This window comes from Bacillus rossius, chromosome 1 (assembly GCF_032445375.1).
Source record: "Bacillus rossius redtenbacheri isolate Brsri chromosome 1, Brsri_v3, whole genome shotgun sequence".
In the NCBI taxonomy this organism is placed as follows: Eukaryota; Metazoa; Arthropoda; class Insecta; order Phasmatodea; family Bacillidae; genus Bacillus; species Bacillus rossius.
The window spans coordinates 102,528,727-102,554,880 of record NC_086330.1 but is presented as its reverse complement, the minus strand read 5'-3'; the positions used below and the strand labels follow the sequence as shown (position 1 = coordinate 102,554,880).

At 36.4% G+C, this 26,154-nt stretch overlaps 1 protein-coding gene across 2 annotated transcripts in view; it reads right to left on the bottom strand.

Annotated features, from left to right (window-relative positions):
- LOC134540978 (intraflagellar transport protein 122 homolog) overlaps nt 1–26,154 on the bottom strand; it is a 90,412-nt gene that overhangs the window by 51,108 nt on the left and 13,150 nt on the right. For both annotated transcript variants that reach the window (XM_063384092.1, XM_063384084.1), the window contains exons 4-10: nt 25,300–25,510; nt 17,910–17,989; nt 17,435–17,510; nt 9,223–9,417; nt 5,569–5,657; nt 5,146–5,254; nt 2,035–2,481 (exon numbers count right to left, since the gene is read on the bottom strand). In XM_063384092.1, coding sequence (XP_063240162.1) covers nt 2,035–2,481; nt 5,146–5,254; nt 5,569–5,657; nt 9,223–9,417; nt 17,435–17,510; nt 17,910–17,989; nt 25,300–25,510 — 1,207 coding nt within the window. The remainder of the gene's footprint in view (nt 1–2,034; nt 2,482–5,145; nt 5,255–5,568; nt 5,658–9,222; nt 9,418–17,434; nt 17,511–17,909; nt 17,990–25,299; nt 25,511–26,154) is intronic.

Genomic DNA, 26,154 nt, shown 5'->3' with positions numbered 1-26,154 from the left:
GCAGGAAAGGATGGAAGTTACGGATTAATTATTACGTGAAGCGTTCCACATTTACGTAACAGGAATTTTGGGAAGGATGTGGAAAGGACCTTCTCAATGAGTGTGTATAGAATATGCTAGAAAAATTTGGATAGCTTGAACTGGAATTCGAACCCAGAGCCTTCCAATGACATTTCGGCTGCTCTACCATCAGGCGCTCGATGTACGATAAATATGGAACAATGGGCCCCACGCTTTTTTCACAATAATACTAGTATTTTTCATTCATTATTGTTTTAAGCTTATTTTAAAAATTATTTTTCACTGTTTAGTTTGATGTGCTTTAAAAGTGTGTTTATTAGTTTTCTAAACTATATTTATTTTTCACTTTTTAATTTGAATAGAAGGATTGGCGAAGTCCCAGACAAATTACAGTTGGATTTAAGGCACCAATCCCAAAATTTGTTGAAAAGAAAACCAAAAAAATATTTTTTTTCAGCCGTGGACAGGATTAGAACCCACAAACGGTGAATCCGTAGGTTGACGTCATAGAATACCCACGCCTTAATCCGCTCAGCCAACAAACCAACTGTCGAGGATATATTGTAATAATACTTGTGCTCGAGCTGGAAAGTAGGTAAGCATGCGCCGACTGCACGGTTGTCTCACTTGCTCTCACACAGAGGCTGGGTGAGGAAATTATTTAATCCTGTCGATCCTAATCAAGATAATGAGATAAACTTATTAAATTAGTGTATTGTCACCGGTCTTCGATAAGTGTACGAAGTTTAGATTAAATCCATCCATTTAAATTGGGTCAAAATCGGGTGCAAAGGAGTCGGTTACAAACATACAAACAAACATACAGGTGAAGCTAATATAAAGCGTGTAAAAACATTAACTGCCTTGAAGCAATGTTAAACAAAATGTTAATGTCGAAATTCCAACAAAATTTTATTTTCCTTTAATAGAGATTTGTGAGCCCGCTTGAGTGCCTGATGCTTGCTTGCGACACTCGGGTGTTGTTTTTTTTTCTTCGCGGCGCGGTAGATTGCTAACGCTCTCTGTTTTTCTGGGATGGTGGCGTGATTTGCCGTCTGGGGCCTGGCCAGCTACGGGCAGTTTTGACATCGTGGCCTGGAATCTCCGGGACCGTTGGCCACCCTGATTTTGTTTCTGCTGCGTTGCTGTTCTCGCGCAGGCGCGCGCCTGACGCGCTGGTGTTTGTGTCGTAATCTGGCGGAAGAAATGAGAGTCTGGCATGACCGGTGGAGAGGGGATAGCGTCGAATGGCGGCATGGCGGATGTGTTGTGAAATCGCGGCTGGGGTTTTTGCTTTCGCATGGAGTGTTCTCGACGTGATGACGATGTGAGGGGGAATTAATAAATGGGCCACTCTGGGTGCGCCCGGGGTGGTTCTTCTCGGTGAGGTGTTTGAGGATTGTCGGAGCCCCCTGGTTGGTAGCTGCGTGCTGCCATTCGGAGAAGGTGTTGTAAGTAATGGCGAACTCGTAATTCTCCTTCACCTCGTGTAAAGCATGTAGGCATATTTCAAATTGTGTTAGGATGGCTTAACTTTTTGATTCTTTCCAGGAGTGCAGACCGTTTGGAATCCAATAATGTTAAATTTTTTTCGTTAATTTAGCCTAAGGATGGGTCGAGGTGTTTGTAAACATTACTCATTTCATTTTAAAAGTTAATACTCATGCTAAGAGGAGGATAAATTATTGTTTATTTATTTCAAAGGAGTATGTATTTATTTATTTATTGTGAAAAGAGTAGTTTGACATAATTTATTTATTTATTTATTTGTGTGTTGGTCATAGTTTACCGGAAATAAACCTGAAACGATGTGGGATGAATAATTAATAATATTTTTATTTTTAGTCAACACCCTACACCCCCTGTTCCAAGGAGGTCCCTGTACCAGCTCTACTGCTACCACCCCCCCCCCCCCCTCCAATGTTTTGGAAATCTTAAGATGTTATTTGATTACTTTTATTTTGAGTGACATTTTGCAGATGTTGACGGAGTCCGAGGTGAACTAGTAATGACCTGGAAGAGCAGCTCGCCTCTGACGATGTCGTAGACGAGGCAGCGGTTGGTCTCGTCCACCACGGCCAGCTTCTTGCGCGAGGCACTGAGGTCCAGGCAGCGCACCGCCGCGTCCACCTTCAGCAGCGCCACGGGGAAGGGGTTGTCCAGGTAGATCTTGCACACGTGGCCGCTCCTCAGCCCCAACAGCAGGCCCTCGCGCCCCGGCGGACCCCCCACCACCTTGATGTAACGGATGGCTGACTCCATGAGCCACTCGCGCTCCTTGGAGCCGGCGAAGGTGAAGGACTGCAGCTTGCGCTCCTGGCAGAGCACCAGGTGGTCGGTGCACACCACCAGCAGGTTGCAGTCGAGACGCTGGCTCATCTTCTCCTTGACGCGGTAGTGCATGCCCGCCGCGTCTCCCGAGTACAGCTCGTAGACCACCACCCTCTCCGGCAGCTGCACCTGTCCCCAGACAAAGTGTTGGCTCGTGGTCGCACCACGGCAACATTGCAGTCAGCACCTCGATCCCAATGCATAGGGCCACGATTATATGGTGAATCGCAAAATCGCGAAATTTTCCGCGAATTTATATGGAAAATGCGAAAAAAGTGACTTTTAAGAAAAACCGCTAAATAACACCGAAATTACACAATACAAGTCTCTCATATTTTAATGTGAAAAGCTTGATAGTCAAGAATTTCACGGGTCCTGGTTGATAAGCTGGAAGAATTTCATGGCTTGCATTTCTATGTGCTTCCTCTAATCAGCTTTAGGGCGCCGTCTGGTCAGTGTGTGTGTTAGTGAAGCGGGATAATAAGATTGACGCTCAATGGTAGTTTTAGCGCGGTAAAACCTCTAAGTGCAAGGCTCTGAACTGGCGTGCAGTCATCTCGTTCCCTTCAGATAACTGTGAAATATGAGCGGAGACCGTAACATTATATGGCGGAAAAATAAAGATAAAGGTGTTTCCCTCTGATACTTCCAAGAAATTTGTAACGGGTTTTTTACGCCTAAAACTTCGAAAACATGCCTTTTAGCCATTATATCTCCTCTAAATCCTATTGATCCGATATCAAAAGAACCAGTTGGGCATTAACAAATTCTTAAATGCTTTTCGTAAACAGACTCCAGTCGGATATCTAGTGTAGTTTGAAAATCGCGTAGATTTTTCGTGGCTGTGCGCGGCACACCACTGTAGTTGCCATGCGTCACGCGCCGAGAATGTTGTCAGGCAGGAAGGGCGAGTAAAGTTAATGTGCGGTAAAAATGAATACTTTTACGGCCCTGCTAAATTTTTCCATTAAAGAAATTTTGAAGTTTCAGTGATTTTCCAGCAGAAATAATGTTGTGTAACTAAAAAACAAATTGTATCAAAACAATTAACGGTAAATGGCTGTCACGGGGGCCCTTAACATTTTTTTCAATTTACCAGAAATGGACTATACAAACCTGGCTTTCGTCGCACACAGTTTGAGAAAGGGGAGGAAGGATGTTGACAGTTTCACATGCCAAAGGACATTGAAGTAGGAGGGGGAGAGAGACACGATGGTTTGTATGCCTGGGAGGGATGAACCTTGAAGTCTGGGCAAGGGTAGGAGAGGTAAACCGTATGACGTCATGCATCCGCCGCCTGTGCTGCCGCCAGCCTGTCTAGACGAGATTCCCGCGCTCCCACTTACGTTGCACAAGCTACTGCTGCCGTATTTTTAAGCAGAATGTCCGATTTTTTTTTCTCTTCTTATACGAACATTAATACGATTATTATAAACCCACACAAAATATATGCTGCGTGTTAAATAATGGCTTTTTATTACCTTTTATTGTGAGTTTTACCATTTTTCCCCCAATAATTTTTGTTTTGGTGCCAAATTATATTTTTTGACGGTTCCTGAGCATGTATGGTACTTTTTAAGAGAAAATGTTTAACCAGAACATTAAAATGTTGATTACATGTGATTCTAAACAACACAATAGGCCCAACTGCTATTTTTTTTTTATGCCACAATCGTGAAATATATTGTGTAAGTACCATGAATAGCTTAAAAAACCCATATTTTTTTTAATGACGAAATAACGACGAAATGTTTGGTTTTAAATGACGAAATCAGGTTCAAAATAAAACCATATAATCTTGGCTCTGCCAATGCAACATCACCCACACATTTAACAGAGAAATAAATTTCATTAACTGTCATAGGCCTTAAAATTACAATGAATTAAGGTCTAAAACAATGAAATTTTTAAGCCAGGAAGACAACCTAAAAAATTTAACTGGAGAAGTAACTTGTTGTTAAAGATACGTATTGATTATCAAAATTATAGAATCTTACTAGCGTAAGATATCACCCAGAATTAGTTACAACTGTAATATTTATTTTTTAATTAGACTGCAATACATGTGTGTGCAGTATTACATATTTGTGTCAGCTGAAGCTGAGTCTTGCTCCAAAGAGCCTACAACAAAATGGAACAGATTTTACCCACATCCAATTGAAACTTTTCAGCACTTGGACATAAAACATGTGCTTCCTTAAGTTTGATGCACCATGTCTGAGGGTTACATAAGTAATATCTTACGCAAAAGTACTTTTTTATTTCACTGCTTCAAGACTTATCAACTATTAATAATTATTTTTTTTAAATGTATATCTTTTTCAATACTTGAGTGCCTAAGATTGTTTTTTCAGAAGTCTAAATTTTAAAAATAAAATTTATTTCCAGATAGACAACCAATTTTTGGCTGAATTGAATGAATGGAGACACTAATTGGTTTAAATGTAACTATATTTTATATGCTTATAATTTTATAGGGTTTGCAACCTGGAAATACTAAATTAATTAATTGCAATTCAAAACTGGATTGGAAAAATTTTAAAGCATTCACATTTACAATATTATAATGTATCTGAGACAAAGAATTCACAATATTATAATGCATCTGAAACAAAGCATTCACAATGAAAATAATAAAGTTCCTTCAAAACAAAAACTCTCACAGACGAAAATTTTCAACATTCAATAAATAAAAATATAAATAAATGGAAAATACTCTTATGTTCACATATCCATCTCCTCATTTCCGTGCTACAGTGCAGATAGATTACACACACTGAGACAGGTACTTACTGCCAGTCGATGTTTGTAGATTGCTATCTTCTTGATGAGATCACGGCACTTTATCCTGACTTTTTGATCCGTCAGCAAGTGCTGGATTATAACATCTGTCATATTTTCCCTAAAAATGAACATATTTTGAAGGAAGATATATGCATGATTTATTTTCACAATACATCAAGGGTGAATAAAAATTTCAAGTTACTTAGAAAAACAAAGTTATACGTATATATAAGGTTATTAAATGATTAAAATCAGAATATTATTCAACTGAAAATGCATTTCAAGAATGTATACAACACCAAATAAACATTTTTTGGTGTGAAAATGATACAAATCTTATTCTAAATAGACAAAAAATCCAAAACTGAAACAGTTTTTATTACAGAACTTAAACACATAATGACAGGTCAAGTACAAACATGAGACACTCACCTGAAAGCATAACGCTCTTTGTACAGCCCATGAACAGTGCTGAACAGGAGTTGATAAAAGGCAATTGTCCCGTCCTGGCAACCAACAGCCTGAACACAAGCACAATCAGCAGTTTATTAACCCTAGCAACTGAGTGTCACAGGAACCTTAAGCTCAGAGTTAACTCAACATAGGTGCTGATAACATTATTTTGATACACAGTAACTTTGAAAAAGTTCCAAGTCACTAAAAACACAAAAAGTCAGGAGAACCTTTAAATATTAAAGGCTAATTACAAAAAAAAAATTTTTTGAGGGCTTATAACTAATACCGGACAGCTCCAACATTTTTGTGTAAAAACCTGGAGTTGTTATCACACCAGCTACATGGCAGACGATATGCCCAGTATGACAATGAATCTGTTTAGTACAGGTATGGTGCCAACATTATTTTATTTAATATATATACAGAGGTGTGTGGGTGTAATAAACCCCCGAACGTTTCAAATTTCTTAAAAAGATGTTAATCATGTTTGACTCCAGAAAATATAAGATATAATTTAACAATTTTATCTATATATTTTTTTATTCAAACTCCTTGCCACAAGGTTACTCTTTTCACACTCTCATGGGGTATTGTTAGTTCAGAGCTGTCCAGTATTAATTCTCTAGTGTATCTGCTTATATCTATCTTGTCTCCTCTTTTCAGTTTCAATGACAAACACCCTGATTAATGGCATATGAGCATATAACAAATAAAAAGTATAATTAACAGATTGAAATTTTGCAAGAACGTTTTACCTTGTAGGACCTTAAATTTATTCATTAGTCGAGTCGTGCATCCCTGTTAGAGTGCCTGGCTACTGTGCGTGGAATTAAAGTGGAATTAGTTTAAAAAGAAGAACTACTTGGAATCAAAATCTTAACATAGGAATCTGGGAATCAATATTTAGGTTATCTATTTAACAGTTTCTTAGTGAAACACTTTAAAAAGTTCCTATTTAAGAAGTTTTCCTACTTAAGAAGGAGAAATAGTAGTTGAAAGACACCATCTTGGTTGCTACGGTTTTCAACCCATATCAACTTTCTATTCTTTAATTTTCCAAATTTGGCTCCGTTAAAGCAAAATACACAATAAAGTGGAATGACTGGCTGCTACTAATAACTAACCCGTGAAATATTGGAGTTTAATATTGAATTCATAGCTTGCGAATGGCTAAAACTGTCATAATAATGGCATTAGACACTAAGTTATGGTCTTTAAGAATCTCTTAATGTTAGATTTCTGCTTTAACAAATTTCAATATTAAACAATAAAAATTTGCTATGGCATTAAAAAAGTCAAAAGCAACATGCTTCTTTCCATTGATCCACTGATATTCCTTCCCCTTAAGGCCCCCTGCCTACCTGGCCACACATTTGGTGCGCAGAGCCTCAGAAATCACACTACAACTTAAACATTGCTCAAGATGTCAGAGTGGTGCCTGTTTATGAAAAGCATTTAAGGGTACGCTGAGGATGGATGAGTAGTTTTGTTTCTCGATTAAGTTTTTAAAAATTTTTTTAGAAGAATGAAAAATTGAAAAGGCTAAAATATATGTTTCCAGAACAATTTTAGACATGTAACACCCAGTAAAGATTCTTGAAAGCACTTAAAAATATTTGCAGTACACCTTTATCTACATTTCTCCACAATATAATGTTACCGCTCAAACCTCATAGTTGTCCTATGCATGAAAAGAAGGTTGCACGCCAGTTCAGAGCCTTGCACCTAGAGGCGACACAGCACTAGAAGCACCAGCGAGCATCGTCTCTACCATCCCGCCTCACTAATACAGATACACTCCTGACTAGGCGAGCCTCTTAATAATAATGAAATAATTTTTAACTTGTCCTATATGCATAATATAACTGAAATGTTTAAAGAAGTATTTCTTGATTAAAAAATTTTTTATGAGCATAAACCATCGCTGTTTTTCACACAATGGGTTGATGAGACATTTGTGTTATATTTTTTTCTGACTAATTCTTTCCATGTCATTTAACAGTTGACATTGACTTATTTTGGCTTGTTTGTGTGCTTCTGTATTCATCTTTCTTTATTATTATTCTTGTGGTTTCTCTATGACATACAGTGTGTAGCATTGCACAATGAGGATTTATTATATACATGCATTTTTTTTTTTGGGTCATAAGAATATTGATTAAGAATAACTTTGATATGAAGGATAATATTTAATATGTAGATAAGGATAATGGTTCAGAGCTGTTAAGAATTGTTATTAATTACTTTGGTTAAATTTCATGGAAAGCCTTAAAATACTTATTTCCTTGAGATACTTAAATATTAATTTGAGGGTTAATTCCAGTCCATAATAATTAATTTTGATATTTGATAATTAATTTCAGTAATTGTTTTGTTAAAAGCAGTGTAGAATAATTTTACAGGACATCATTTTTAAACTAAAATTTCTAATACGGTATGAATTTAAACTTTGATTACTAAAATTTGAACATTGTATTTAAATTTGTTGGGTAATTTTAAATTCTATTGGATATTGCTAGTGTAATATTTCGAGAATAGTCTGAAAGGTACAGAAGGAAGAGCAGACAGGCGCGACACCCTGGCGCCAGAAAGTTATTTTTCACCTTGTAAATGCGTGTTTGGAATTTACGCGTCACGTGGACGCACAGCTGTAGCGACCGTCTGGAAGGGTCTCTGGAGGCTACCACTAGCCAGCTAATCAGGGCGAGCCCTGGCATGGAATGATGCGCCCTTCCGAATTTCCTTATATAGTCATGTTTCTGAATTCTGTACTCTGATTGGTCAGTTGGCCCACGGGGTTGCCTCCCTTGTTTTCACCTTTACAAGGGAAGGTAGTCTTGTCGACCAAGTCACTTGTCGTAGTATCGTCGGCCAAGTCACTTGTTGCTCGATCGTTGCCGAACACGGTCGCGTGGTCGGCAAGTCACAAGACATCATGGAAAGTTACTAAGAGATAATTTAACGCCTAGGGGCTGGGGCAAGGCCGTATTTTTTTAACCTAAGTTCATTTTTTTTCGGACTAATTAACTAGAAATTTAAGCCCTAGGCGTCGGCATCGGCCCGACTTCGTGTGATTGCGGTCCGCGATCGACGGTACCTTGAGTTATGTAATTAACCAAGGGACATTACTAAGTTTTTTTTTTTTTTGGTGAGTGACAAGACTCCTCGACCATCGACGGCAAGATGTATGGTGCTGTGGTATGTATTAGGACCTCATCCTATCAAAATTCAAAGACATCGTTAAAAATTGTATAAGAAAAGACGAAAGCCTGTGCAAGTAACGAAGTTTTCTAACTAAATTCATTTGTAAAATTGTGTACTGAGGCCATGTAACGATGAGAAAAAACATTTTTTTTGGAAAGAAATAAACAAAGGTAATTTAATAAACTCTTTTATTTCCAAATAACGTAGAACGCAACCATCGTATTGAAAAATCCCTAAAGAACATTGTTTGTCTTTTGTTACGTTTCTCTGTGTGCGTAGCCGGGCCACACATACAACGTAACAAGTGAAAACCAGCAATGGCATATGTCCATAAAAAGGTTTTACATAAATTGATCTTCCCCACTGAAAGAACCTGGACAACCTTGCCAGCGGTATTATACTACTGCAGGATGGCGGGACAGTCACCACGGAGGTGGAGTCCGGGCGGGCGGCACAGCACCACACCCACGACGACTGCTCCTCGCCCACGGTGCCCAGCCGGATGCCGTCGCGCGTCATCAGCTGGCAGGTGCGGCTGGAGCCACCGACCAGCAGGTACTCGCCCTTGTTGAAGTAGCTGACGCACAGCGGGTCAAAACCCACGCTGCGTTCCTTCCCCACCTGCACACACATTTACACTCAGGTTCAGCTCTGTTTGGTTCACAGCCAGTTTACCGGATTATCGAATGTCAAAGTTTTAACAGGAACACCAAATGTTAAAATGTAAACTGTATGTAACCTGCTAAAAACAGGAAATCACTACTGGAAGAAAACCTACCACGATAAGCTCTGAACAGACTAAAAATGCCGGCAGCACAGTGCTGCGACTGGTGGCCAAGGTCAAAAGCCAGAATCCACCCAAAAAAATCTGAGTCTGAGCAGCTCTATTTGTACCAGATTACTGAAAGTGCCAAACCATAGAATGCTGGATTAAAAAATTTTCATGTTATCAACAAATGAAGTTCCTTAACTACAAGTGCTACATTTGTTTTAATTTCATGGCGCCTAAAACAGATTTTTTTTTTTTTGTAATGTTGAAGTTAATTTATTTGGTTCCTGATTCTCGCCATCCCGTAAGTGTTGGCTGAATTTATAATAATTGAGAGGCCTTAATAGCCCCCATCCCCCTGTTTTGTGTACAATTCACATCTCCATACAGAAATTCATAAGGTGTCCACAGAAATCTCTATTAAAATTTCTCTGAATTGTCCTGACCAAAATTTCAAATTTCCCAGACTATTATTAGTATCATTATTATTATTTTATTATTATTTTTTTATATTTTACATATTTTGCACTTTTCTTAAAAATAAACACAGTTTAACTTTCTCCATTATCCTGACTGGCCTAGTTCTCTCTCCGCTTTCGTTATTTCTTTTTATGTTTATTTCTTAATGAAAACCAATTGCAAAAAAACTATAAACATAAAAACAGTAAGAATGCAAATAACACAGCAAGAATGCTATTCTATATCTATTAGTACCCATAATGTCCATAAAAGAATGTCCCAGTTATAAATCTTAAGGGGATTGGTGCACCAGCATCGTATTAAAAAAAACAATATATTTGTTGATGATTCAGCTGCTAGAGAAGATTTGAACCATTCTGGTGTAAAATTTATTTAATTTTTTTATTTTAATTAAGTTATTGCTGATTTTCGGGAATTTTTTAAATTCAAGCTTTATTAATAAACTATAAATAATTCAGTGGTAAAACTTTCGCAGATAAATTTTCAGACACGGGAGATATGACTGTGACCATTATTTTATCTGTAATCATTATTAATTTAACGTATTTACAATTTGAATTTTAATAAATGAGCTGCTACGAAATTGCGTGATATTCATTTGCGAATTTAATAACATTCGAGTTTTCATTTGTAATTCAAACACCAACATATCTGTCGGCTGAATGATTGACTTTATTTTAGTCTTTAGCTTATTGCAGTCGGACCTAAAGTAAAATTGTAGCTGTAGAAGTTTGAGCAGCGTGCAAGCTCGGATACGAGAAATTATGGAGCGCGCTGGACAGTAGTGACACCTTGCGACAGTTTCCCCAACTGTTTGCAGCCAGTGTTTTCTCTCGTTCCCACCCAGCCACAGCTGTCTGCTGTTTACGAAGGGGAGACGGGATATCGCACGAAACTGATATGAAGGTCAACGTATTCATTTTCAGTAGATAAGAGAACGTGTTTGGTCTATCTCGGCGTATAATTGAATGGTTATTCCCCGTTATTATTTAGCACAGTGATTTAGCCAGATGTTTTTTGTTGTAAGCGTGAGATTTATTCAGGAATAAAATGCCGAAGAAACCTCCATCAAGCAGAGTACACAAAAGAACAAAACTATCGAAAGCCATTAGAGCGCTTAGAAAAAAGAATAAAGAAAGATAAGAGATTATTTTATTATAGCTTTTTTAACATACATTTATTTTTCAGAGTTGCGTATGTACAACGCGATGGACGCGATGCGACAACAAAAAGATGTGTAAAATTGTAAACATGTTATTTTTTTTTTTTCAGCAATGCGTGAACCATTCATAAACTATACTCAACATGTATCCGTATAATTACGTTTGAATTTTTTTTATGACAGGCATCAATGTTAAAAAGTTTATTAAGCCACAATAGACTTTTTTTTTCAGAAAAATAAGTGTAGCAGAAAACACTCAACATAGTCTCACACAAAATCAGTTTACATGAATGCAGTTTTAAGAAGTAAGGTACGTAAATAATAGTTAAACATTATTTAATATCTGCTAGTAACGTTTCCAAAGTATCAGATTCGCCTTAATTCACGAACAATATTCGTGGCCTTATTTATTTATTTTGCTGGCGTTTCGTTGGTGACTGTTAGGACTGCAAAATTAGTAAACATTTTTCACCCTATCCTGAGTTAAATCTAAGTGTGCGCGGTTAGATGAGGACCTAGATGTGTCTCATGCTTACGCCTTTACACTCTACTCATGCGGGTATTAACCATGCGCGTAAGGGCGCGTTGCCAATGACCTGTACGATAGTCTCAACAATCCTCTACGGACTCGAAAAATGTCACCTGCTCATTGGCTACTTGACTTGTGACAACTGTTTGTTGTAATGCCTGTGATTCATCGTTGATTTTGTTGAGGAGTTTTCAGTGATTCAGATCCTCCCATTTAACTGTAGCCGAATTGAAGAAGCAGTACAAATGTTACATGCTTGAATTCATAGCGAATGGAAACCACAAATATTTACTGATGTAGTGGTTGGTAAAAAAAAATATTATTCGTATCGCGTCCATCGCTTCGCGCCATGTTGGCTCCTATATTATATGGATTTACAAAATATAACGATTCATTTACGACACTTAAGATAAGGTGTGTAGGATTTTAAGAATTCACTTGAATTAATATTTAAGAACATATTTCAGGATAACTTGTGAAGACGCTCGTACAGACGGCACCGGTTGTGATGAGTCATTGTTACCAGAGCAGGTGTACACGAAGTGGCATGTGAAACCTCAACACAACTCGAAAATCAGTACCGTAAACCGGGGTAACTTTGGGACTGGGGGTGTAAATTTGGGACAGTGAGTAATTTCTGGCTTTAGGATTTCCTGTCAAGGCAATGTATTTAGAAGTGGTACGCAATCACCGCTTCTATATTCGCTGGTATGTGCTACTATCTCATGGCATTTATTTGAAGCTGTAGTTGCACTGGTGGGATAGAGGCAGTGGATTTGGTTTCAACCACATGTTGTTAATATTTTTGTTTTTGTGTAAACTTTCGTACGCACTTTAAAAACGGCAAATACTTCACGAAAGACAGGTATGTATTTGAAGAAGTACAAGCCTTGACATCCATTTAATGTGATGATAATGTTTTTGATACTTGCATTTTATTTTATAACCTCAAAATAGTAAATTTTCATCACTTGGTGGGGTAACTTTGGGACTGTCCCAAAGTTGCCCCAAAGTTGGCGTAATATGTTTTACTGCAATTTTTTCTTCATATTTTTCAGAATAAAGCGACCAACCATGCCAATAAATCCCGAACGTGCTCTTGGTACACGGCCATATAAAAATTACACAGAGGATAACTTGAATGAAGCCTTGCAAGCTGTACGGAACAAAACATTGTCGATTCGCAAAGCTTCAACAAAATATGGTATTCCAAAAAACACTTTGCACCTAAAAAACCAGGAAAAGCATTTTAAAGCTGTCGACCGAGCTCCTGTTTTCACAAATGAAGAGTAGTTGCAATTTGTAAGTCACATTGTAGCCGTGTCTAACTATGGATTTCCTGTGGATATGTTTGACCTTCGATGTGTTGTCAAGTCCTACCTGGACCGCTGTGGAAGAAAGGAGCTACGATTTTAAAACAATTTACCAGGAAATGATTGGGCGGAAGGGTTCATGCGACGGCACAAAGCAATATTAACTCAGAGAACAGCAAAAAAATTTCTTACTCTAGAGCAGCAACAGAAGAAAAGGTTGTGAAAAAGTTTTTTGATAATTTGTAAAAGGAACTGATAGGAATTCCAAAAGTGAATATTTGGAATTACGACGAAACAAATCTTGTAGACAATTCTGGAACCAGAAAAATCATCACGAAGAGGGGAATTAAGTACCCTGAGAGCAGGGGTGCAACAATTAAATTTCCAAAGGAGGGGGCAATATAACTTTTTATAAAGAATCATCGATCCCCCGTATTGAAGCGGGGGGTCCAGGGGTCCTCCCCCGGGAAAATTTGTATTTCAAGGTGGAAAATGGTGCTATTTAAGCAGTTTTATTATCTAAAAATTGATTACACAGCACTTTCTTTGCCCCCGTTTGCCCCCACTTCAAGGTTTCAGAGGGGGGGGCAAAATACCCTTGCCTCCCCCTGTTGTTGCGCTCCTGCCTGAGAGGATACAAAATTTGTCTAAAGCGTGCACATCTATAATTGTTTGTGGAAATGCAGCAGGGGATGTAGCACCACCTTATGTAAACTATAAGGCGGAGAAGATTTGGACAACTTGGACTGAAAACGGACCCTCGGGTACTCGATACAATAGAACTAAATCTGGTTGGTTTGATGGGCATGCTTTTGAAGACTGGTTTACATCTTTAATGTTACCTGTTCTAAACTACCAGGAAGGTATGGTAATTCCAGACTGAATTTTACTCTGAAATAATAAAAGTTTCCTAACTACAAGTGATTTTTGCTGCAAACGTAGATCAAAATCTTCCAGGATGCAATTTGCTTAGGTAAAAATGTTAGTATGATCGACTCTTTAATTTCTAAATTATAAATAAATAACAACAATAGAACTTCCCAGAAAGTTGTGATAAACTGACGATATTGCGCGAGTAGCAGACCCGTACGTGACTACAGAGAAAGGCTATTTTCCTTGACCGTTAAGATTTCTGGGACGAACACCCTCTCACAGCTAGGGTAATAAAATACGGTCAAACTCTTGCAAAAACATCCACCACCGCTCTTTGCCACTAGAAATTTAACGAAGTCAGCTAGGCGCAGCACTCCAATAAATTAACTTAGAAAAAAAATACTAAATATGTAATTCTATCAATACATTTTACAACACAACTTATGTTTTATTTATTTTCTGGAAAAAATAATATTATCATACGAATTATGTTATAAAAGTGACAAAACTCAATAAGTAAATTTACGGTGTATCGTTTTTTTCAATTGTTATGTAGTAAACTAATTTTATACAATTAAATATATATATTTTTATAATATAGGCTACAGTAAAATTTTGCATAGTTCTGATCGAAAATAATATAATGTATTAGAAATAAAAAATAATTATATTTTTTGGTATTAAAATAATTTTTAATAATAAAATTTTTGTAACAAAATACGAACACACATATATAAAACTAGAGGTCCTCTAGAATTTTTATTTACAAGTTCCAAGCAGAAATTGTTTAGCTATTGTTAATTGTATTGTATCAAAAATCATTCATATAAGAAAAAAGAATATGTATATCTCAATAGATGTAACATGAATACACCCTATCATATGCATTAAATATATTTTAAGTAAACCTTAAATAAGACCAAGTTTATTGAGTGTCGCAGTACGCAGCGTGTTTCAAAGCACGCCGGCCGTGAAAGATCAGTACGGCCGCAGTACACTGCAACGCTCGGGCAGCTTTAATGAGGCAACTAATTATGCTAGACTCTTTATAAATATACTACCTTAAAGCTAAAAGTATAATTATAAACATTTATTTAGACATTTTATCGCATTGGGCTCTTCAAATCGGTGTAAATCGTATTTTTATCTGGGTGGCAAAGATTAAAAAAATATGTCGTGAATTAATCTCTTTATATCATATCTTAAATATTAAAAATTTAATTTTTTCTTACATTAATGGGTGAATTACAGTTTCTCGATTATTTTGGTAAGTTTACGGACAGTCAAAATTAAAAACTGTATAAATGGGTAGCATTTTAATGTTTTTAATTTGCTGTCACCTAGGACTTAAATGCAAATTTTCGGTTATAACGCACAAGGTCTACAGCGGTAAACTTTCGGTATGTTATTAAGCACAGTCAACTCTACCAGAGTACAAAAATCTGGAGTAAAACGAAAGTCTACACGGGAAAGGGCGGCTACCTGATCCGAGAATGAAGGATAGGGCGAGATGGGAAGCGAAGATAGGAGCTGGTTATCGCGGTTCGCTTTCCTTCCGTGTTGGAGAGAGAGAGAGAGAGAGAGAGAGAGAGAGAAAGGCGATATTGTGGAAGACCTTCGAAAGATTCCCGCTAGATGGCAGGCCTCAGAGCTGCAACATTCGACAACCTCCCCTCACAGAAGCTCTCTCGCCACTAACTTGCCAAATCTCACCCGCTAGCTTATATACGTGCTGGCTGGCCTTACAGTAGTAATAAACAAGCATTTATGAAATACTTAAGCTCATTTCCAACAAATTCTGACGAATGACTGTTTTTTGTCCTGCACCAATCCCCTTAATAGTATCAATTGTAAGCCTAGTAGTGTGTTGGTTCAAGGTCAAACGAAAGTTTTAGATAAACGCATGCGCAAGTAATGCTTTGTTGTTTTCTCGCTGGCAACGCCACCTACGCACAATGGTGACTCCTGAGCATAAAGCGTTTTGTGTTATGCAATTTGCTAAGAGTGAATCTGTAATTTCAGTTCAACGTGCATTTTGTTTAAAGTTTAATTGTGATCCCCCATGTGGCAAAAAAATACTCAGATTGTATAGGCAGTTCGAAACAACCGATTATGTTTGTAAAGGGAAAAACATTGGAAGACCAAAAGTCTGTACAGGATGTTGACCGTTTCAGAGCATCTTACCTGCGTAGTCTAGAAATCTGTTCGAAAAGCAAGTCTTGAACTTCAGTTGCCAAAGATGACCTTGTGGAAGGTTTTAAGAACACGTTTACACATGCTCCATACTGGTTACAGTTGCTACATGCTTTACAGCCAGATGACTATGGTGTACGTTGTAACTTTGCAGTTCAAGCATTTGAGCAGGAAGATGGCTTTCTTGATCATGTAGTGTTTAGCAATGAGTCAACTTTTCATCTAAGTAAGAAGGTAAATACCCAAAATGTTCGTATCTGGTGGTCATAACATCCTCATGAGCTTGTAGAACACCAAAGAGATCCCCCAAAATTAAACGTTTTCTGCACTGTGTCCTGACATCAAGTGTACGGACCATTTAATTTCGCTGAAGGTATTGCAACAGGGGTGGCTTAACTGGATATGTTGAAAGAATGTCTCTTCTAATTAGTAAAGAGTGAACCTGTAAACTTTTATTTGGCAACAGGATGAAACCCCTGGAATCTCTTTGTACAAGAGTGGTTGAACGTCTAAGGCCCTGAACGTTGGATTGGTCGTAATGGTCTAGACGGCATAGCTCTTTTTTGCTGGCCTCCACATTCGCCTGACATAAAGCCATTCATTTTTTTTTCCTTTAGGGCTTTATAAAAGATTGTCTTTACGTTCTGCCGCTACCTAATGATTTGCCAGAGTTGAAACACAGAATTGAAGAGGCTATCGCTTCCATTACTCTGGACTTGTTAACCAAAGTGTGGTATGAATTGGCCTTTAGGTTTGATGTGTGCTGTATAACTAAAGAAGCAAATATTGAACTTTTGTAAGGAAAATTAGGTTAGTTTACCTTTAATTTGATGTATGATTTGTTGTGAATAGTCTAAATTAAACTGTTATAATATACCATTGGCTCTGGGACATTCTTTTATGGACATTCTGTATATCCATTATTATACTGTATATCCATTATTATTCTGTATATCCATTATCATCCTGTATGATCCATTATTATATATATTATATATATAATAATATATATAATATATTATATATATATATCCTGAGACCACACAATATTACAGAGCCTTTATTCTTAAGCTCCTGAGCATTCTCCTTTTGAGGACCATAAAACATAAAGCTAAAGCCATTATCATTGTTAACTATGAACCATTAATGAGACTGCCCTGTTTGAAACATAAGGATAATATCTTAGTGGCGACAGCTACCAAGGTGTGCAAGGACCTTGGCCACCAAGAATATGAGGTTAAAAGGTGAGACTGCTGCATTAAGATTTTTCTGTAATTCCCAAATAAACATACGTAATACACGTAAAAATAGTTCCTCACCAGTTTACCACTCATTGTGTAGAATGATAGTGTCTGGCCCCAGTCAGTCACACATAAGATATCATTATTTTCTTCCCTGAAACAAATGTAAAAAGTTAACTTAGAACATTGTATATATACATCAGTTTTTTTAGTAAAAAAAAATATGAAAATTAAAACGAAATACTTATTGCTGTATTGATTAATATTTAAACACACTACTCTTAAATACACATATTTTTTTTTCCTCCACTGACAAGCTAACAATATTGCTAGATGTAAAAGTAGTTTCAAGTATTTGGTTCAGTCAACAGTTCAATGCATTTAAGTTAAATTGATCGTAAAAGGTTTCAATGAGAACATAATTTGATGAGATACAAAGCTGTATACGACATTTAAAATGTTGACATGGTTACAGATACTATTTTAAAATGAACATGTGGTGAGGAGAATGAAATTGATTTAGCATACTGAGAGTCGCAGAGAAGCCACTCACTTGGAGGGGTTCCAGGCAAGCGCCCAGATCGGGCACTGGGGTCCTCCAGGCCTCTCGATGCGACTCTTCTCTTCCCCCGCCTTTGAAACAACACAACATTCACAATACTTCCGCGAGCACTGCAGTCACCAACATGACACGCTCTCTACAACATGCTAACACGTAAAGAGAAGCAAAAAGTCTACATTCGAAACCACATGCTGCTTCCAACATGACGCAAGGTCTAAATATGATTGTGTACTATATAAATGCTTGAGTAGATACTAGACCAGGGTGTCTACCAGGTTCCAACAGCAAAAAATCAGTGTCTTTTATGGTGACTTTTGGGGATCTCGAAAAAATTCTTTACAGCCTGAAATGTTAAGTATTATGCATTAAATTTAATACGGTACCACAAATATTTTTTAAGGTTTTAAATATAAACTTAAATATTTTACATTAGATTAATTACTGGCACAAAAAACTGTTTATACACTTTTCTTAAGTTTTTTCAATTACATCTCTATTTCTAATAATTCTCCTTTTTTCTCTTCAAGCAATTTTTCCTCTTTCATTTTGAGTAACTTGATTTCATGTGTTGCTCTTTTTCTTGCATTTAACACCTCATCCTGTTCATTCTTTTTCATTCTTAGGTCTTCCTTCCTTCTTGCTGAGGCATTGCCAAATTGCAATTTTTTTTTTTTTATGAGCGAGAAAAGAAACATCCTCTGAAAAACCAAATACACCAATACACAAAATAGTTGAGTAAAATATATTAAAGGTACTGCAATATTACACAATCTGAGTTGTAAGTACTCTCACTCTAATCGAAAACACATTAGTGTAAAATTAAAATACTCACCTGGAAGTGAAAAGATGTGGTCATGAACCAATCTATGAGCTACAAGAGATTTCTCTTGAAAATGTTCAACTAAAAAATATTTCTCTCTACTGTTGATTTTCATGGAAACAAATTAAGAAGTGCTGGAAGAATAGGATTAACAGTTCATATGCATCTTGCATCACTGAGCTGATCCAATAAAAAATGAACTTGTCAAGGCTTTCTTTATTCCAATTAAAATATTTTGCAGCTTTCAACACCTCGGGATGTTCACAAAACTTTGTGAACTCTCTAAGAATAATCTCTCCTTCAGCAAGTGCCAACTGATTGTGACAAGTTCCTAAATGGCAACCTTAGCTCTAAGAGCTCTAACCAAGTCTCTAACCATTACTGAAGGAGACAAGCAAGTTGAGCCCAACATAATTCTCTTTTTCAAAGAACTCTTTTCATCAAGTTTGGCACATAAAGATAACAGAAATTTCCTGCAGTCAGCCTTAAATTTCAGGGAGTCAAGCTCCTCCAACTTTTTTCAGACAAAGTGGCACCAAAACCAATCTCTATGGAAACAGTATTATGTAAGATATTCTTGATGTCCATACTCTTCAAAAAAGATGCATTTGAAATGTTGTTCATTACATTTTGCTTGAAAACCCTTCTTCCTATGTTTTTCATCAAAAGAAACAACTCTTGGTGAATGAAAGGAAGAAGGATCATTTCTCTGGAAGTTTGTCAGAAATTCTTCCAAGTTCTCAGCAATCATAGCAGAAAAATGCAGTTTTGCTTCCAGAATTGAATCTTCCAACAAAGCCTTTTTCACAGTGTTAAGGTTCTGGGTGTTGGGAGGGTTTTTCTCAAGCTCTTTTGTCTGTGTGGTATTTTTTTCAGAAAAAAAATCATTTCTAGGTATCTTTTGATTGCAGATGAGTTTTCAGTACAACACACAGCACAGAACCTTTTTTGGAAAAACTCTGGACCCAGTAATCTGAGAATAAACAGCACGCCAAGATGGATAATTCTTAAACATTTGATACAATGCTCCAAAAACCTGATTAATTTGCCAACCAACCTTTGTGTGTGCAGTTTTGTATGCACCACTGAGTATGTGCAATGAACACGTACCAATATCCAAAGGTACTCTTAATGTAACTTTTGAGATCAGAAATCAACTTCAGATTTACATTTTGTCCATCAGTAGATAGTTGAATTAAACATTCTAGGAACAGTTTGGCTTCACTAACACACACTACCACTTTTTCAAGCAAATCTACAGCCGTACAACGGTCAAGAAAAGTAGATGTTAAGTATCGAGTACATGATATACTGTTTTCTGAATCCCGATATTTAACAACAATATCCATTTGCTGTTTTCAGCAAATATCATTCAGACTTTCATGAACAGATGATAAAAAAAAAGAAAAAAAAAAGGCTTTTGTGTACGCTATCAGACAATAATGATGCAAAATGAGGCCCCTGGCCATATGTGACACTATATTCTACTTTGTCCTTTTGTAATTTTATTTTTGAAGCTATAGTACTAATTAGAATCATAATTGAAAAAGTTCCACTGCACTGCTACCCACTGAGCGGGTTGAAGCATGCATACAGACGCGATGAATAGCCCATACTGTCTCTGCTTTGGTTGCACTATCCATTAACAAGGAAAGTGGAGAGATTTTGTTCTTAACGTGTCTCTTATGGGATAGTACTATATGAGATATATGCAAATATATCTGGTGCTATAATATCATTGTAGATAATTAATAATTGAAAGATTCTATAAAATCAAGATCTATTGTATAAGTGAGATATTTTATTTCTTATCACACTAATTATAAATGCCAACTAAATTGACTTTTGTTTCATAACATATTTGCAAAAGCCACTCACAATTTACCCAAATTCAACTAACTCTTTCTTTCTTTCTTTCTCTCTCTCTCTCTTTCTTTCTCTCTATATCTATATACACACACACATACATACATACACACACACACTCACACACACTTATACACACATTCACACTCACACATTCACACTCACACACACTTATACACACTCACACATTCACACTCACACACATTCACATTCACACACACAAAATTGGTCACTGTTTACCAGCTTCACTTTTAATTTAACATTTAAGCAGTAGTTCTAATGTCATATGAAGTAACTGAATCATAAAATGGCATAACATTTGTTTCTGATATAAAATAACTGTCGGGGTAATAACATTGGATGTTTGTGTTTAGAAATATATTTACTGCTAAGATAAAAAAAAATGGCTCGTATTTGGTTGTTTAAACATGTATACGGTAATTTCAAAATGTTTTGTTAAGTATTTATCATTTTGGGCTTAAAACTGTATTCCTTTGAAAATTATAATTAAAACATTTTTTTTTTTAGTTAAGTGAGTCTGTACAACATAAAAAGTCCATTTGCAGATGTAAACAATGTATACTTCAGACATTTTATTAATAAATTGTATTAAATTTACATCTATGTTTGTTTGTTAACACATTTATTAACTTAAACGAAGCCCACAACCTTCCATCAATACAGCAACTACAAAATGTTAAGCACGATAGCTGGTCGTCTCATTGCTTTTTATAGCAAATCCCAGCAGACTAGCCTTCTATCAGCTGTTCGAGATCCCGGTGTGAACAAACAACACGGCAGCTATAGCCAATTATCTATCCATAAGTATACATGATCGAAGAAAAATATTACTGTTAACCGCACAGCCGTTGTCACATGCCACGCACAACAAGACACTTGCATGACGAAATGTATTTGATATCTACGTTCTTTGACTACAGTATTTTTTTTTACATTCAAGTACGTAGTTTAGTTTTCACTGAGACGTTGAAAAGAAGAATGAAAATTTTAATATAAAATGAAGCTGTAATGAATGATAAAAAATGCCTATGTGTTGCTGACAAGCACCCACAGTTGTAGATTAAAAATTATTTCTCACACTGTAATGAGAAAAAAAAACTGTGACCAGTATGAGCACTTTTGTGACTAGGCTACGGTTACAGTGGATGAGTTTTCTGATGAAAATAAATCCGTCAGAACAGAGTGGTTTCAGTGCAGGCGTGTTCTTAATATCAGTTGGCTTCTATCTAACAGCAAAAATGGAACAACACTTGAAGCATATGTACCTGAAAATTCGCTATTAAAAGTTTAACAAATGAGTAGTGAAAAAACAGTATCTGTTAACGAATTGTTGGCTGCAAGGGAGGATAAAGGAGAGCTTCAAATGTTGTTTCAAGATCTATGAAACCAATTAAATTTTTGAATATTTTAGAATTACACCCACAACATTCAAATATATACTCATAAGTATTGAAGAAAGAATCCCAAAACAGTCAAATTTTTGTGTGTGTATTTTGGCAAAAGAGAGACTGGCTGTAACTTTTAAAAACATAATTTCTTGCATAAAATATCAACTTTTTTCTTTTTGGAAAAGTACAATGTAAAAAACATTAACTATTTAAACAACTATGTACTTGAAAACAAACACTAATTTTAAATTATGTCATTTAACAATGTTTTTATTTGAAAGTTAAGGGACATGTTTTGCAAAGTATAATTCTATGTCTTCGTGTTCATAATTAGCTTGAGTACTTGGGGTGACGTGTCGTGAATCATTTTCCGAACTTCGGTTTAATGTACCTCCTTCAGAAAATAAGTAACTGCCTTAATGTTTACGTTGAGTTAAGTTTTCCCTACAGTAGCTTTATTTAGCAAAATTGAAACACTTTTTTTTTCCTCTGGCTTTATGTACATGGGTACTGTCACTAGGAAAGCAGTTAAGTCACATATTTGACAAGTTAAATACAAGGATAACTTTGTTGCATAATGATATTACCTATAGCACTGTTTTTTTTAATGAACTCTCTCTATTTTACCAGAGATCCATAAATCATTTGTGAAGTACACATTTCTTTCATTTTGTGGAGGATTTGAAACATACATCATGACTGGGGTGTTATATAAAAGCTGCCTAAAGTAATTACTACTGATTAAACTTTCTTGAGCATGAAGCAGTTATGCTTATGACAAGAGCAACGGACGTGAACACAGCTAGTATAAGTGCGTCTTTTCTGCATCTAAAGTGGTTAAGCAACAATGTACAAAAACATTAGTACTGCCTGCAGAAATTTTGTTGTTTTTCAGCTATTTAAATTACAGATTTGCCAAATTATGTTTGTCTTATTTATATGCTAATTACTTTGAGTAATTGTTTTTTTTGGTTATGAAGTAGTATTATTTATTTTTTTATGTCAACTGTCATGTTTATTTAATATACTTTATTTATTTATAAGCCGGTATCTTTTTAACAGCAATTCATAATTGGCATGATGTGATTGGCCAGTGATTTGGCAGCGTGGCGATAAAAAATTTGATTGTTTGAATCCTTTGAATGTTCAACCCATTGCATTATGGGAATTTTGAATGCTGTAAAAAGTCCAGCAGTCTAGGCTAGAAGCGATTGGCGACATCTTTCACAGTTGCGTCAATATCTTCACTATTTCACCACTGTAAGTCTGCAGTGTATAAAACTTTTTGTGCACGAACTTCCAAGTGACATTTGTGCAAGTTTGTGTGACATGTGCATTAAACGCCATCATTTTACAAGTGTTTTCACCAATGGTCCAGACATGATTTGTAGGCATATTTATTTTTGCTGCCTTCTTAAAATTACAACTAAGGGTTACAGCCCAGTGGTCCAGCTATACCAGAGTGAGACGGCCCGCGGCAAAACAAACTTGATACAAACTTAATTTAAATACATTTTGGATTAAACTTGCTTATTTCATTTGATTAGAGTGGAAAACATTATTTTCATCTAGTCAATGAACTTTTGTCTAATTGTGCCCATCATACTGCCATCACTAGATGTTTTGTTTTCAGCTAATATCTTATTTTATCAGGATAAAAGTTGGGAAGACTTAACAACAAATGTTTGCTTGATTATTTACTATAAAGTCAATACTTTTATATTAGTGAGTTTGTCAGTGTTATTGTTTTTCTCTACCTATGTGACAAGGCAAGTGGTTATGTTTTTTTATACATATTTTCTTTATTATTTTAATTTTCAATAAATCGTAAAGTTAAAAGTTCTTACATGCTTTATAATGTAATTGATAATGATGCCCAGGTAATATTCTGCATTGAGAAATTATATACACTGAATAGTCAGTTTTAAAGAAGCAGCTGTCAATACTAAACATTTTGAATGATATCAATTTGTTTTAGTATTTGTGGTGCTAGTAGTAGGCATAAAATATTTTTTTTTACCACGACAGTAAGAGAATTGTCTACCAACAGTGGGACCACAGTAGTAGTTCTTGATGAGTTTCACCAAAACCATTTGTGTGAACATTGAGGTTATAAAAAAAAATACTGATACCTTTGCAGTTTAATATTTTTGACTTTAACCTTCAAAGAAGTTTTTTTGTAGAGTCATTGCGGACGTAGTAAGAGACTTTGCCGCGACTCATTGAAAATATTTTGTTTTAACATATATAAAGATAAATATGCTAATTTCTTTTGCTGCCCCGTAATTGAACAATAATTTCATGTATTATGTATTTAAGCTGTTTAATATTTTTGCTGTGCATAACTGCTGTAAATACTCTTGAGCAGTGTTGTGGTTGAGGAAGCATGCATATTTAATGTGTTTGATAAACATCCAGAACCGAATCTGATGATTTGTCCTTTCAATATTTTTGCTGGCAATATTTTGACAGTGACATTCCTTTTGTCTTTTGTGATTCTTTTCATATGTCTAAGGACTGCGCATTTCGACAAGGTATTTTTCCCCGTAACTATCCAAGAGGGAGTTCATTAGTGATATTTCTATTAGTTGACACTTGTGCTGCATTTGGTTAAATTTCGTTTGGCCTCAAGATAGGTTACACTATATCGACTTTAGATAGTCCTACATGATTGTTGTCCAAACGTGCCGTATGAAACACCTGTAAATGTAATTGGGAACTGTAACTTGATGTCAACCAGAGTCTATGTTCCTTTTACGAACCTGATGTGACCCGTCAACAGTCGAACTCCCCCCCCTCCCAGTAATTAAAGCTCCCACCAATATGTGCATCTGTGTTTTTTATTAATTATGTAGAGCCAGTGCCACATTTATTTAATGTTTAACTATTAACTACAATAAATTATAGTTAATATTGTAATTTTAATTTACCACCCCAAGTGTATGTGTTTCTCTTCCAGGACTTAGAACAATAAGGACGGTGCCATACTATGCACATTCAAAAATATATTTTACCATTTATTTCAATTAAATCTCACCAGTTAACTCAGTGTATCTTCTGGAATGTACACGTGTTTGACGACATAGGGGCGTGTGGGACACCTAAAGAGCCCACTGGTAAACCTCTTTCTGTGTCACTAAGTAGCGGGCCCGGTTGGACGTATTGAGAGGGTCTTGTTTACAAAACACAGGCACATCATGGCCGGCGCGGGTTCACATGACATCCATATGGTGGCATGCTGGTATTAATAAACCCCCGACAACCACCAGGGATAGTTGGAGAGGACCTTGTTCCTGATGGACACGCAGCCGCTGCCCAGACCCAGGGCAAGGTACTGGCCGTCGTTGGTCCAGGCGCAGGCGTTGATGCGCGCCCCGGACTTGTGCTTCTGGACTGCCTTCTGCTCGGCAGACCAGAAGGCAAAGTCACTGAGGGAGCAGCTGGCCAGGTGGTGCGACACGGGGTTGTAGGCCAGGCACTGCAGAGCGTCACCGTGACTGCAACACCACCGCCCGTTGCCTGGCACTGCCAATGCAGTAGATTTATTAAACAATGATTAGCAAGCGGTGAGATGTTTGGCCAATTTTTTTTTCTTAAGATCATCACATTAGCGACTATTTTCCTTCTTCTCTTATTTAAATAGGCTAAATAAGTACTTATGTGAGTAGCAACTTTAACTTATTACCATTGCATCTTCAGTTAAAAATTTAAAAATGCACTTGTGTAAATAATTTTCTTTCAATAGCATTTATTCGGCCATTAGTAGACCTATACATGTGTTTTATTTTATTTATAGCCAGTAACACAAATTTTATCACTGTCATATGTTCTAACTGAATTTTGGCAGATTTCGTAACCACATTTAGTGAATTTAAAATTCAAAGCTAATATGTTGACACATTTCATATAATTTTAGTGAGCTTTACTTGGCACTAACGCCATGTCCAAATTCAAGACCACTATTATTTACTTGCGACCCCACATACTTTACTTACACCTGTGGTGTACCTACTAGAGCAGTTCAGACATGTATAATTTTATGTCTCTACAAACGATATTAGTCAGCCAAAGAGATTGCCTCACATAAATGTTTTTCAACTAATAAATTTCATTCCAACAATAAATATAGTTTAAAAAACTA